Source organism: Pleurodeles waltl, chromosome 10 (genome assembly GCF_031143425.1).
Source record: "Pleurodeles waltl isolate 20211129_DDA chromosome 10, aPleWal1.hap1.20221129, whole genome shotgun sequence".
Lineage (NCBI taxonomy): Eukaryota > Metazoa > Chordata > Amphibia > Caudata > Salamandridae > Pleurodeles > Pleurodeles waltl.
The window spans coordinates 463,133,676-463,146,523 of record NC_090449.1 but is presented as its reverse complement, the minus strand read 5'-3'; the positions used below and the strand labels follow the sequence as shown (position 1 = coordinate 463,146,523).

Here is a 12,848-nt window from a genome sequence, read left to right as displayed (position 1 = left end):
CATGATCTTTGTGTGAATGGGCCTATTCGCTGTTGTGAAGAGCCCAAACTTAAGAATTTCTCCTTTTCTTCTCAGAGAAGCTCAACTTATACAGCACCAAAGGTCCAGGACCTGGAAGGCACTTCTTTGGGGGTCAAGGAATGTACTCCAGCAGAGGGAAGCAGAGCTCAGGCAGATCCAGTTGCAGATCCACAGCATCAGGCCAACTGGAAAGATGCAGGGAGACCTCTGGAACTTGTTGTGTCTGTGAGAAACTGGCACCTTGTTGTAGTATTTCCCCCCCCCCACACACACACTTTGTGCCTTGTTTCTAAATGTAACTAGGACTGGAGTGTACTGGGATCCTGCTAACCAGGTTCCCAGTGCCAGTGTTATTTCCCTAAAACAATGTAAAAGTAATTGGATACACCTTTAGCTATCACTACAAGTCCCTAGTGAAAGTTACGTAAGTACCCAGGGCATGGGGTACTATGGGTAAGCCCCTGAGGGAAGCAGCACTGATTGTGCCACACTCTAGGGCCATGCATCCGGATGCACCCAGCCCTGCCATAGCAGGCTGAGTGTTCTGGTGCAAACCTAACACACAAAAGTCGACTTGCACACTACCTGTGTGCCCTGTCCCCCATACACTACATTTACTATGGGTAAGACACTCCTCCAGCAGGCCTTACAGCCCTAAGGTAGGGTGCTCCATATTATATGTGAGTGCATAGCTTCATGAGCAATATGCCCCCACGTATCCATGCCAAACCTGGGGCATAGTGAGTGAACAGTGTAGCCATTTTAGTGTATGTGCTGAACACCGGTCAACATGAGTTTCCCAGCTACATAATGGCTACTCTGAACCCTGAGTTGTTGATATCAAGCATCTCAGAATGATCAATCTAAACTGGTACCAGTATTGGATTTATGATAAAATGTACCCAGGGGTCACCTTAGAGGTGCCCCCTGCAAATGCTAACTATCTTGGCATGGCTGCTGACTGGTTTCATCCAACCTACCACTTCCTGACAGTCACTATACAAACCAGGGGGAGAGCCCTGTCTCTCTGGTTTGTAAGTCAATGCCCTTCCTGGCTGGATGAGCTAACACCCCCTCCCACAGGAATGTGCACAGCCCTGGCAGTGAGCTTCAAAGGGCTACCGCCCTTGAAACATGATCCCTAGGCCTGCTGCTAGCAGCAGAATGGCTCCACCTTTGCAAACCTCCACTATTGGAGGTAGCAAAGGTGGAAAACCACACAAAGGGTAGGAGTGGCAGCCTCACCTAGCATGCACTACCCCTAAGATGTTGCCTGTGAAGTGGACCCTCAAATTAAGTTTCCTCCATCTTGAAATAGAGGAAAATAGCCAATCAGGTTTAGGGAAGTGACCCTTCCCACAGGAAGTGGTCACTAAATTAGGTAGAGCCACCCATAGATAAGTATCCCATTGGACATTGCCAGGTTCCCCCTAATATGCCCACTAAATTCAGTATTTATTGGGCATCCCTAGACCAAGAAATCAGATTTAAAAGGATAAAGAAGATCAGCACCAAAGAAGATCCAAAGCAAGAGAACTGTGGACCTACTGCAGAAGAAAAGGTGCCAAACCTTACCTGCTGCACCCAGAACCAGAAAATCAATGCTGCAGAGGACCTGGACACAGGAGTGACCCTAGGAAACCCATGGGACCACCAGGCTTCAAGAATCATCCCAGATCTCCCTTCTGAGTGGAGGCAGCGCTCACCAACCAACCAAGAACCAAAAAGCCTGTAAGGGTCACTTCACTGACCGGCCGATGTCTCTGCAACCGGAAATTGCAGCCGGACCAGGTGACACACAGACCTCCCTGACGCAACCTACACGTGTGCCAAGTTTGGTGGCACTGCGTCCTCCAGTGGCAGAGTTACGCCAATACCCTGGGTACTGGTCCGCTGACTTCGGACAACCAGAAGACCAGCTCCCTCTGAGCTAAAAAAAAAAAAAAAAAAGATCAGGAGGACGCCCCAGTTGAGGGAATTCCAGAACACCCCAGACATTCTGCCTGAGTGACCCCGTTGTCCTGTAAGTAGCCCTCAGAAACTCACCTCCAGCTCCAAAGGACTCCACTGCGCATAGCTCCTAGATCTCCAACTTGCCCTGCATCCGGCCGCCTTGTGTCCTGCAATGAGGAACCAGCTGTGCTCCACGGGTCCCCGACCCCTTGCGACCTTGAAAGCCCAAGGGGACCCCAGGGCACCACCTTTAAGTTTGCAAATCATCTAATTTTCCAGGTGGCCCTTTGCCTATGCCAAGAGACTTTCCAGCTCTGCTCCCGCCGGAACCGGGATGCGACCGAGGCCCTCCAGCTGGGACTAGATGCCCACCGACTGCATCGACCATCCTGCAAAAGAAGTGACTGGTAACTCAGCTGTACGATGTTTGAATGCATTTTTAAAAATGACTGCCTATTGATTCCTATGGTGCGTAATTATGCAAAAAAAAAAAACGAACTTTATTAAACTTTGAAAAATCATAACTCAAAAAGTACTAAACTTATCTTAACCATTTTGGTCTTAAACATTATATAAAAGTCTGAAGCATTTTTATAAAGTCTCGTCTCAAGTTATTCATTGAGTGTGTGTGCTGCATGATTGATTTTGTGAGTACAACAAATGCTTAGCACATCTGGATTAGCCTAACTGCTCGACCTGCTACCTTAAAAATTGGAGCATTAGGTAGTCTAATTTTTAACCTCGGAAACCAATGTGTGATTGTCTTGACTCCCTGCACAGTGTGCCTAGTTTTACACAGTGCATAGAGGGCCAGCCTCTTACAGTGTCCCTCTATCTCATAATAAGAGGCCAGCTAACATGCACCTGGAGTCATTCAAACAGCCTGGGATGAAGGGAGCAGGTCCAGTCTTCCTTTTCAGTCAGAAGGGCAGACCTCAAGCACACAGTGGAGGCCTAGGGCAGCTGGGCAGGCCTTCTTCTGTAGTGCCCATACAGCCATGAGTGTACTGAAGAGTGGTCCTGAGTGTCCAATTTTCATACCTTTTGCTAATTTTGAAATGGGAGAAGCTACTGGAGTTTTCCTTCCCGTAAAGGTGTTAAGAATTTCCTGGTCCTAGTCTGTCAGCAGTTGAAATAAGCTAGTGAGAATTTTTTTGTCTGATAGCTGAGGCAGTTTATTTAAAGTGCAAGTTGGTCTGTGCATTGCTTTGCACCCCACCCTGCCATGGATGGCCTATCCTGGCAACGCCCAAGCCCTCTATTGTCTCTACTGTCTGGGAGGAATGTGCAAAGGTTTACTGCCAATTACACCTAGGTATGCAACCCAGGAAGCAGACTGCAGGCAACAAATGGTTAGGGCAAGAAAATGCTGGCTTTTTGAAAAGTTGAATTTTCAGAATCATGACTTAAAATCCTACTTTATCCTTAAAGAGGGATTTAAATCACAATTCTCCAGATAGTAAACATGACATTCCTGCCTGCCCCAAGCAAAAGCTATTAAATGTAATAAGGCAACCCAGTGTGATCGTATGGGAGAGGTAGGCCTCACAGTAGTGAAAAAAAGAATTTGTGAGTTTTTCACTAACAGGACATGTAAAACTTGAAAATACATGTCCAACTTTTTAAATACAATGCACCCTACCCTATGGGCTATTTAGGGCCGACCCTAGTCGGTGACATTTGTGTATTCAGAATTGTCTTTTATGTTGGAAAAATGTTGATTTGGCCAAGTTGAAATGGCAGTTTGAAACTGCACACCGGCCTGAGACATGTTTTAAAGGGCTACTTAAGTAGGTGGCACAGTAAGTTCTGTAGGTCCACTAGTAGTATTTAATTTATAGGGCCTGGGTACCTACACTCCCACTTTATGAGTGGCACGTATGTACATTAAATGTGCCAATTGGATGTAAGCCAATTTTACCATGTTTAAAGGAGAGAGCACACAGGCACTTCAGCACTGGTTACCAGTGATAAAAAGCAGAGAGCCCTAAAAGACGAAACAAATGGGTTGAGAAAACAGAAGGCGTGAAGTCAAAATGTTTGGTGGTGACCCTGCGGAAAGGACCAGGACCAACAGACCCTTTAAGTGTCAACACCTGCTCTCCCCACATACTCTTATTTTTGATTTTTGGTTTGTTGTATAATCCTTTTAAACCAAAATAAAAATAAGTTTAGATAGCTAAAGTGTGTGTTCCCCGTTGTGTGTTATTTTTAAACAATCACTTTGAAATCCATTGTTAAAATTCAGCGACAAACACTTCTGAGTAATTTGTCTCATTGTTTCCTAATATTTAAAATGTGATCCAAGTTAGATTTGATTTGCAGATATTACTTTGACTGGTGTAGGCCGATACTTATGAAACAAGCAATTCTTTGTGGAATTTGTCTCCGATCTCTTAAATTAAAGTTTCCTGGCAATAGATCATCAGTGAATGATAGCCAAGCTTTTATCCTGTTCTTGGAATAAGGCGATTCCAAAGGAGTTTACTGTTGAAATGCCTACATTCTTCTCTCCTACCTACTTATGCATTTTCTGTTTTTACATTGGATATAGTCCAGAATGTCTTCCTTATGCATATGTCGTGTTCCCTCCTTTTGGAAATTTATGCTATTTACAGCATTCTATCTGTTGTACAAATGGAAATTAATATATACTGCACTTGTCTTTAGTTTATTATTCCTGGGTTTTGGCTATTGATATAATTCTGGATCCTCCAACTTCATTTCGGGATACTCCAATTTCCCATTTGAACTTACCTTTCTAAACTTTGTGTTGGCTACACTGATTTTGCAGCTGACCCAGGAATCTTTTCTAGAGACTTGCCACTAATGCTCTGTTGATATTGATTGATACAAGCCTCAAGCTAGTGTGGCCGACAGACTCACTCCTACATTGTTGTTTTGGCATCTTTGCTGGGTTAAGCATGGTTTACTGATTTAGGAGTGTTAGCGTAGCAGGCAAAACGTGATTCAGACACACAGTTCATCTCCTGTCTGTAAATGGGTATGTGGGACTGGGTAGATACTATCTAAAGAGGTATCCACTGCCCAAGCAGTTCAACCTTAAAATATACATAGATGTAGCTGCAACAAATACATATTGTTTGTGATTTTGTGCTTCAGTTAATACTTGAGTGCGTTCATATTATTGTAGTATTGTTTTACTTGAGGTTTAAACCGATTGGAATAAAACACATGATAACAAAAATAGTCCAGTAATGAGAAAATTGTGTTCCAGAGACATGGAGCTAACTGGTCTGTCAGCTTTAGCCACTTTTTGTCAAAATGTCCATAGCTGCAGTAAATGTCAATGAACCTTTACTCATAAACGCCTTTTACGAACAGACAATTTTATTTTTTTAAGCACAATTGCTTTGAACACAAATGAGCATGGGTATTATTCGTTTATAGTTTTGCCCCATCCAGTTGGTTTTAGTTAAAAACATGTTTATTGCACTGAGATGTGGTATTGATTCTCAAGAAGATGTAAGATACAGCACTTGCTCACAAACCGCTTCTTTGACCTGAGCTGGCAATTACTTCACACTACATGGCTGGGCCCCTCCTGGAAGGATTTGTACACTTTTGTGAACAGCTGTCCCTCAGGTGATCTATTATCCAAATGTTGCTTAGAATTTTGTAAATTTTTTTCCAAATAAGACCAGTGCCCTTGTCATTTACTCTTCTGCAGAACTTCAGTGGAAATTTACCGTAGAGGAATTGCAGTGCCTTTACCTTGGGGAAGTTTGTGTGTTTAATTTGTGTGGTGCTGAAGTTCAATTTCTTTTTTCAGGGCAACTGTCCTAAGCTGAATCAATAGACTTGCACTTTTTGCTCTTTATTATTTACGTATAACATCACACATGCAGCCCTATGTCTGTATGACATCACAGTTGCATGTAAGTTAGTGGCAATTAAATCATACCTTATTTTTGTATGGAACTCATCAAATTTTAAAGTTGTTCAAGAGTGCTATATCAAATTTGTCTCATGCTTAGTAGTGAGCAGGATGATTTTTATGAAGAGGAGGGGTATTTAGAGCAACAGGGAAATATTTGAAATCAGCTGCAGAATACTCCGGAGACAGAATCAGGAGTTAATTATGTCATTGATGGATTATGTCTTTACATATAATTGTCTGCCATCGGCATACTAGTGTACTGTGTCTCAAGAATCAAGTACAGTTTGGTTTTAGTTGGCAATTAAAAACAAATGGTGCTAAAATAGTCTTGGGGGAGACTGTATTAGAGGCAGTATGGTTCTCAATTTTTACTGCTTATTGGTGAACCAATGAATGATGTGGTTGCAGAAGCCCATTATGGATTCAAACAGACTCAACAGTTTATGATGATGATGTACAGTGCATTACGCAGTAGGTGTCATGGAAACATTTAAAGTAGCTCCCTCTGTCCTGACCCCAGCTCTGGATTTGTATTTAGTTAGTAGCAAGGTGGTGATCTGGTCAGCTATTAAGGAATTAAGGAAAATACCTTGCAAGTACTGATCCCAAGATGTTAGGATTATTAAAAAAGGTGCAAGTTCAACTCGATGATATGCACTACAAAAATGCACTGAAGTAATTTTTTATTTTAGGCTGCTTTATCGTATTTGATAAAAATTGAATGTGTACCAACCACTGCAATAGGTTAACTCAAATACCTAAATTGTTTCTAAGTAGGGAGTTTAGACTAGTCAAAATAATACATTTGAACTTAGTTTCCATCTGTCCTGTGAGATTGTGTGCTTTTTATCTATCAATTTGTAAGATAAAATTAGTTACTTTGAACCATTGATCATTCTTAGCACATGAGATAAGAAAGGCAGCCTTGTGCAAAATCACTGCTGTTCATACAGTTTGTTTGACTAATATTGAACTTTTAGAATTTGATTGACATCTGGTGTGTAAAATGTTGTTAGTTCCATACAGTTTATTTGTAGTACCACATAAACATGCTTCTCTGACCTTATACAATGAGAACACTTACGTTTGTACATTGATGTAGTTCCTTTTCACAAATTAAATCAATGTAAAACTAATATACAATGATGAATATGAAAAGTGGAATTTATTTTCTTCAATGAACACGTCAAAAGGTAACTCATGTTGTATAAGGAAGATCAACTTGTTTTGATTCCTTTTCTATATTTTTGCTCTTTTTTCATCTTTTAATTTCTGTTATTTTAAAAAATGCACTCTAGATGCCTTTGCAGCTTCTCCTGGTGAAACCCCTGCAGCACCTGAAGGGGCAGCAGCACCAGCTACCCCCGTCCCTGTTGCAGCAGCTCTTGATGCATGTTCAGGAAATGGTGGGTTTTATGTTGGGAAGTTTTTTTTTCTCTTTGTTAGAGTCTTAGGTAGACACCTTTTAATTGATAATCACAGTTGTGAGTAGTTGTACAATGTCTGCCACTTGTATGCCCCTCATTTTGTTTACTTGATGTTGAATAGCTAAAAAATGATAAGGGTGGCTAATATGGCAGGACTTGAATTCTGTTTTTCTTTCACAGTCAGTCTGTTTCTTTAAAATTCGTTATTGAGAAGTTACAAGATTGGTGTGAGGTGTATAAATTAATGAGAAAATATTTGTGCATAATTGGAAAAGAGACATAGTTCTTATTGTCTCAAAATTTTAGACTGGCTTGTCGAGGGAGGTGTGATGAATGTTAGATTTGGGGAGTACATTTGTATTGTGTACTTGTACAACATATATTGGCCATAGTTGTGAATGGTCTCACTGATGTCCTGCTTACTGATCCTGTATATTCTTTACTTCCCTTTCTACAAGACCCCTTTGCCCCATCTGAAGGTAGTGCAGAGACTGCTTCTGAGCTGGACCTTTTTGCTATGAAGCCAACTGAGACCAGTGTTCCTGTAGTTACCCCTACAACTAGCACAGCCTCTCCGGCTCTTGCAACTACTCCTTCTCCTCCTCCTCCTCCTTTTCCTGCTGCAGCCACTACTGCTACTACTACTACTACCACAACCGCCACCACATCTGCCTCCACCACCACTTCCACCACCACTGCTCCTGCTCTAGATATATTTGGTGGTAAATTATTTTGCATAATTTCCATCTAGGTGATTTTAATTCTGGCTTGTCAAATTATTGTACCTTCTTCTTTAATTGCATGTGCATGTCTGTCGTGAAATACTTGAAGTGACAATGGCCACCATTTACATTTTCTAACCTCAGAATATTTGCTGAGCATTCTGAAAATAAACACATTATTGATCTTGTTGTAGATTTATTTGACTCTGTATCAGAAGTACCTACAGCTCCCAAGTCTGACACTGCACCTCACGTTGATCTACTTGATTCAGGTAACAAATCACACCCTCTCAGTTAAATGTTTCAATTGCATGGCTTGTGTTTGCTGCTTTATCTCGCAAGAAATGAAACATTATTTGCCAATGATTTGCCCTTGTTTTTTGAAAGATGCTTTTTCATCTGCTTCCCATGGGGTTTCTCCTTTGGCTGAGAGTTCTCTCACTGCTGATCTGCTGTCCGGTGAGTGGTGGTTCTACATGTCACATCATTTTCTTTCAAATACTATGATGGTTGTAGTATTGAAGAACTCCGCATTTAAAAAGTGTGAGCGCCAGATTGAAAACACACAGACCCTTTGTACTCTTGTAAACTTATTTTTAGCTTTAATTCATACCAGAAAAACGATTCAGTGTTTGAAGCTTAAGAGACACATTACACACTGCATAAAGTCTCCCTAGTCTATTTTGCATTTATGTGCTTATGTGCCACTGCAATAAACTAATCCCGACATCACAAATAATTCCATGTATCCAGACTTTCGTCTGCACTACATTGATTGAAAAGGCAACTGGGGAATCGATATCACTGATCTCACTATTATTAAATGTTGACTTGTTTTGAGCTTCCTTTACTTTTAGTGTGTTGGTTGCAGCATTGTGATACACATTTTTATAAATAATATATCATCAAAGCAAAATATTTATATTCAGATTAATTTTCATCCCAATTTGTGTTTATTCTAGACGATACATTTGCAGCCCCCCCTCCTGTACCCACAGCTTCTCCTGCAAAAGTGGACTCTTCTGCTGTGATAGATTTATTTGGTGGTGGGTATGATTCCTTCATTGCTGCATACAATTGCTGTATCTCGTCTAATCAGTATGCATAAAACATGTGAATTCACACTACTGTACTTAGTCTGTTTGGCCTATTTTTACTTGTGCGATTAACTATTTCCTAATATTTGGATTTTGTAAAGTGTTGTACATAACTGTGGCGTTGCCTCAGTGCTCATCAAGAGGGAACAAGCAGTGAATGGGAGCGGGCGATTTGTGCGAAAACAGAAGCATCCACTGCAATGTCCACTAATGCCCCCTTGGCAGTTAAGGGTGTGAAGTCTTAGTAGTGGGTCAGCAGTCAGTTAAATGAAGCTCCTACAGTGCCCACAAGGTCAAAAGTCAAAATTCATCTGACAAACGCTGGGTAGGAAGGACCTTTTTATCTCAGCCAGCTAATAATTTCATAATGACCAAGAACTCTGAAAACCATGATTGCAAATCTATTCATTGCATACCCTGATTACACTTTCAATGTATTACAGTAAACTACAAAAGCAGAATGCCAATGTACACCATGTTATGTACAGTTTGTCACATAACCAGCCACCATGTGTTATCTTTTATTACTTATTGGATTATGAGTGAATGGATACATACATTAGCCCTTTGCATTTTGAAAAATCCCTAATCGCTGGTGTGAGAGCTAGAAAAAGTCAGGTGGAACATTTAGTTTGTAGATAGGTGATGATGTCAAACATTTTAAAAGGATCCTTATTAGCTAGAGGAACTGGGTGTTGTAGATAATCTGTTCCAAAGTCGAAGTCTCCTGAATGGACACAATTGTGTTGCATTAGTTATACATCTGTTTATATGAACCTTCACCGATTATCTTTCTTGATGATCCAGAAATCGTAGGAAAGTAGATGAAAAAGAGAAGGCCTTTACATTAGTGTAAGAAAGAAGTGAAAATGGGACCAGGTGTGGAATCTTTGCAGGGTTGCTGCTATACTTCCAAACTGGGCCCAAGTCTAAGTAGCCTTTCCTCTGAGGCCTCAACAGAGATGGAGCGCTTTCCTGCATGCTGGACTGGGTCGGCCAGGAAAAGCTGACTTGAATGCAGGAAGATCTGCACACATTCCAGCTTACTGAAAGTTCTGTTGGAAGGATGTGTCTACAGACTGAGGTCACCTGGGAGCAAAATATTTGTATAGACCAACTAGCCAGCAAATGTAAGAACATAATTACAATTCACTATCTTGAGGGTGAGCCTAAACCATCCTGAGCCATCAGGTTACCATAAGGTGCCCACTTCCCCATCTCCTTGCCATCGCTATATTCTACTATCATGCTTTGATTTTTCTCGTTATATAAGATGAGAACTTCCATGGGACTGTTTCAAATGAAAAAAATTATAATTTAAATAAATATGCAGTAATCTGTTTTTTATCCTCCTGGCTAAATGAACTGAATTGTTTCTTTATTGCAGATATGATATGCTTTTTCATATTTCCCCAATAAGAAGAGTGTTACGCTCAAAATCCATTAGAGAAGGTATCAAACAATAGAAATAAAGTTTGGTTATTGTTAGAAATGGGTTTTTTGATTGACTAGGGTATGCACCAAAGTCAGGTAGAACCCACCACTCTAGTCAGGGGAAGTAAGTTACACACCAAAGCTAACCTGTGCTCACCCCCAGTAGCTTGGCACAGAGCAACACACTAGCACAGAAACACAATAAACATACCACAAAAGAGATTTCACGTCGGATTATATAAAAGATATGAAATATATTATGCATGAAACAAAACCAAAACAATAGGAATCATAATTAGAAGGCATTGCATGTAAGTAGTACAATGGGATTCAGCATTCTGCTAATGTAAGGCAAGAAAATCAGTCTATATGAGTGAGCATTTTTGCACGCGATGCAGGAATAAATTGTCACCATAGATGCAGCAGAAAAAGTACAGAAATGGCACTTTACATTCCTGGGATTGATAGCTTCCACAGGAATGTAATATCTTGCTAGACATAAAGACCAATTTGCAGGGAAAGCACAACGATCACTCCCTATTATAACACATAGGGTACAGCATACTGATGCTTCTACTAAGCTTTACATAGTATTTGAGGTTCTATACATAAGTCAGAGGGTCCCCTGCACACCTTTTATCTGCATTACAGTAATCTCCAACTCTCAAAAATAACGCATGTTTCTAGCGGCAATCTCTTACCACTCTCGCTGACCTCATCGAGGTTTCTTCCTGTAAGGCTATGATGGAATCAGTTCCCCCCAGGTCGGTCCAAAATGAGGGGGGGCACACACAATGTGAATGATGGAGGGGAGGCCGCACTTGGTCCCCCCGCTTTACGAAATGGTGAAAGGAAGCTGTCCGCAGTGCAGCAGAGGGAAGCACAGGAGCTGTGGCCTCGCTCATGGGGCCCGCGTTGGTCGAAGGGAGAGGCTCAGAAAGGCAGTGGAAGTGTCCTCCTTACAAAAGGGCTATCCTCAGTGGCACTTCAGCAGTGTAGTGTACCTGGCCCGTGGGTGTGAGGAATCTTCTGTCGGCTTGGCCGAAGTCCTTGGGAAGAGGGTGCATGACAGCCATTAGTGTAAGCTTTGTTTTTGCTGAGGCAACCTGCTGCATTCATGCTGGTTGGGGTATTCCATTGAGGTTGCACGTGTGCTGTAATCCTGATGTTCCTTTGGTTAAGCACTGACATGTGGTGGGGATCAGAAACTTATACAGTGCTTCACATGCACTGGAGAGCAAGGAGGCTGGTCCCACACACTATGCTTAAATGCATGGGGGCAGTCTGTCACGGCCCCAGAGGACACACAAACAGCGCTCCCCATGTGCTAGAGAAGGGAGAATGCAGAGCGCTCACCATGCACTAGTGGCATAAGTATAGTATTGATATAAATCACTTACCATGCTATATAATTGCAGGGGCAGGAACCAAGGCTCGCCAAACACTTGGGACCTGGGAGAACATTTGGTAGGGGGGACACAAGGCAGGCAGCAGTAGGCAGGTAGACCAGCACAACCAGTCCAACAGTCCTGATGGCTATCTCTCCTGGTACCTCCTGTAGGGTCCTTGTAGAACAGAGCCAGGGAGCAGCTGGCAACAGGGCAACAATAGAAAAGCAATCCAGCAAGTCCTTTAGGCCATCCAGCCAGTACCAGGGCAACAGCAGAAGAGCATTTCAGATGAGTGAGTCCTTGAGCAGTTCAACAGTCCTCCTGACAGAGGCTTAGTCCCACTTCCAAAAGTGCTCTGAAAAACATGGGGTAAGGGCCACTGTACTTATACTCAAAAATGTCTTTGACGTAAGGGGTCACTTAAAAGAAACGCTTTCAAGTGTACACAGACCTCTTTGAACCCATCCCTGGCTCCAGACATCAGTAGGGGGTAAATCGACCCTTGGTGTGATGGCTGGGTGCAGCCTATTGATATGTAAAGTGTGAAAAACCTCTCATTTTCCCATTTTCCCAGCCCAAGAAGACTGTCAGTATGCAGATGGATGGAGATGCCTCTCCTGTCGCATCCAGCACTTCCTGTGTGGTGGCTGTCTGGAAAGTATGGATAAAGAGTAACTGTCACTCTGCCGTAGACATGGATTGGTGTCAGGCTGCAAAGCACCTAGAGTTTTAAACTCTTTCTAAAAGTGGCATTTCTAAAATAGTAATGCAAAATCCAACTATACCAGTAAACCGGATTTTTCACTACCATGCCACGCATGCCAACACTACTCCTTTCAGATAATAAATTACCACTTAAAATTAAATAAGGGAATTCTCAATGCTAACCTATGAGAGGAGCA

General features: G+C 42.0%; 1 protein-coding gene and 2 long non-coding RNA genes across 3 annotated transcripts in view; all 3 read left to right on the top strand.

Annotated features, from left to right (window-relative positions):
- Positions 1-1,756, top strand: part of LOC138262429 (clathrin coat assembly protein AP180-like) — a 48,461-nt gene extending 46,705 nt beyond the window's left edge. The window contains exon 7 of the mRNA XM_069212328.1: positions 1,494-1,756. Within this exon, the coding sequence (XP_069068429.1) occupies positions 1,494-1,756 (263 nt within the window). The remainder of the gene's footprint in view (positions 1-1,493) is intronic.
- A 5,346-nt stretch (positions 1,757-7,102) lies between these two features.
- LOC138260770 (uncharacterized) lies at positions 7,103-8,271 on the top strand. Its single transcript, XR_011198977.1, has 3 exons — positions 7,103-7,281; positions 7,761-8,024; positions 8,219-8,271. It is a non-coding gene; the product is annotated as an uncharacterized lncRNA (long non-coding RNA).
- Positions 8,272-8,968: 697 nt separating this feature from the next.
- The window catches only part of LOC138260769 (uncharacterized), a 45,105-nt gene continuing 41,225 nt past the window's right edge, over positions 8,969-12,848 (top strand). The window contains exon 1 of the long non-coding RNA XR_011198976.1: positions 8,969-9,070. This is a non-coding gene — a long non-coding RNA (uncharacterized lncRNA). The remainder of the gene's footprint in view (positions 9,071-12,848) is intronic.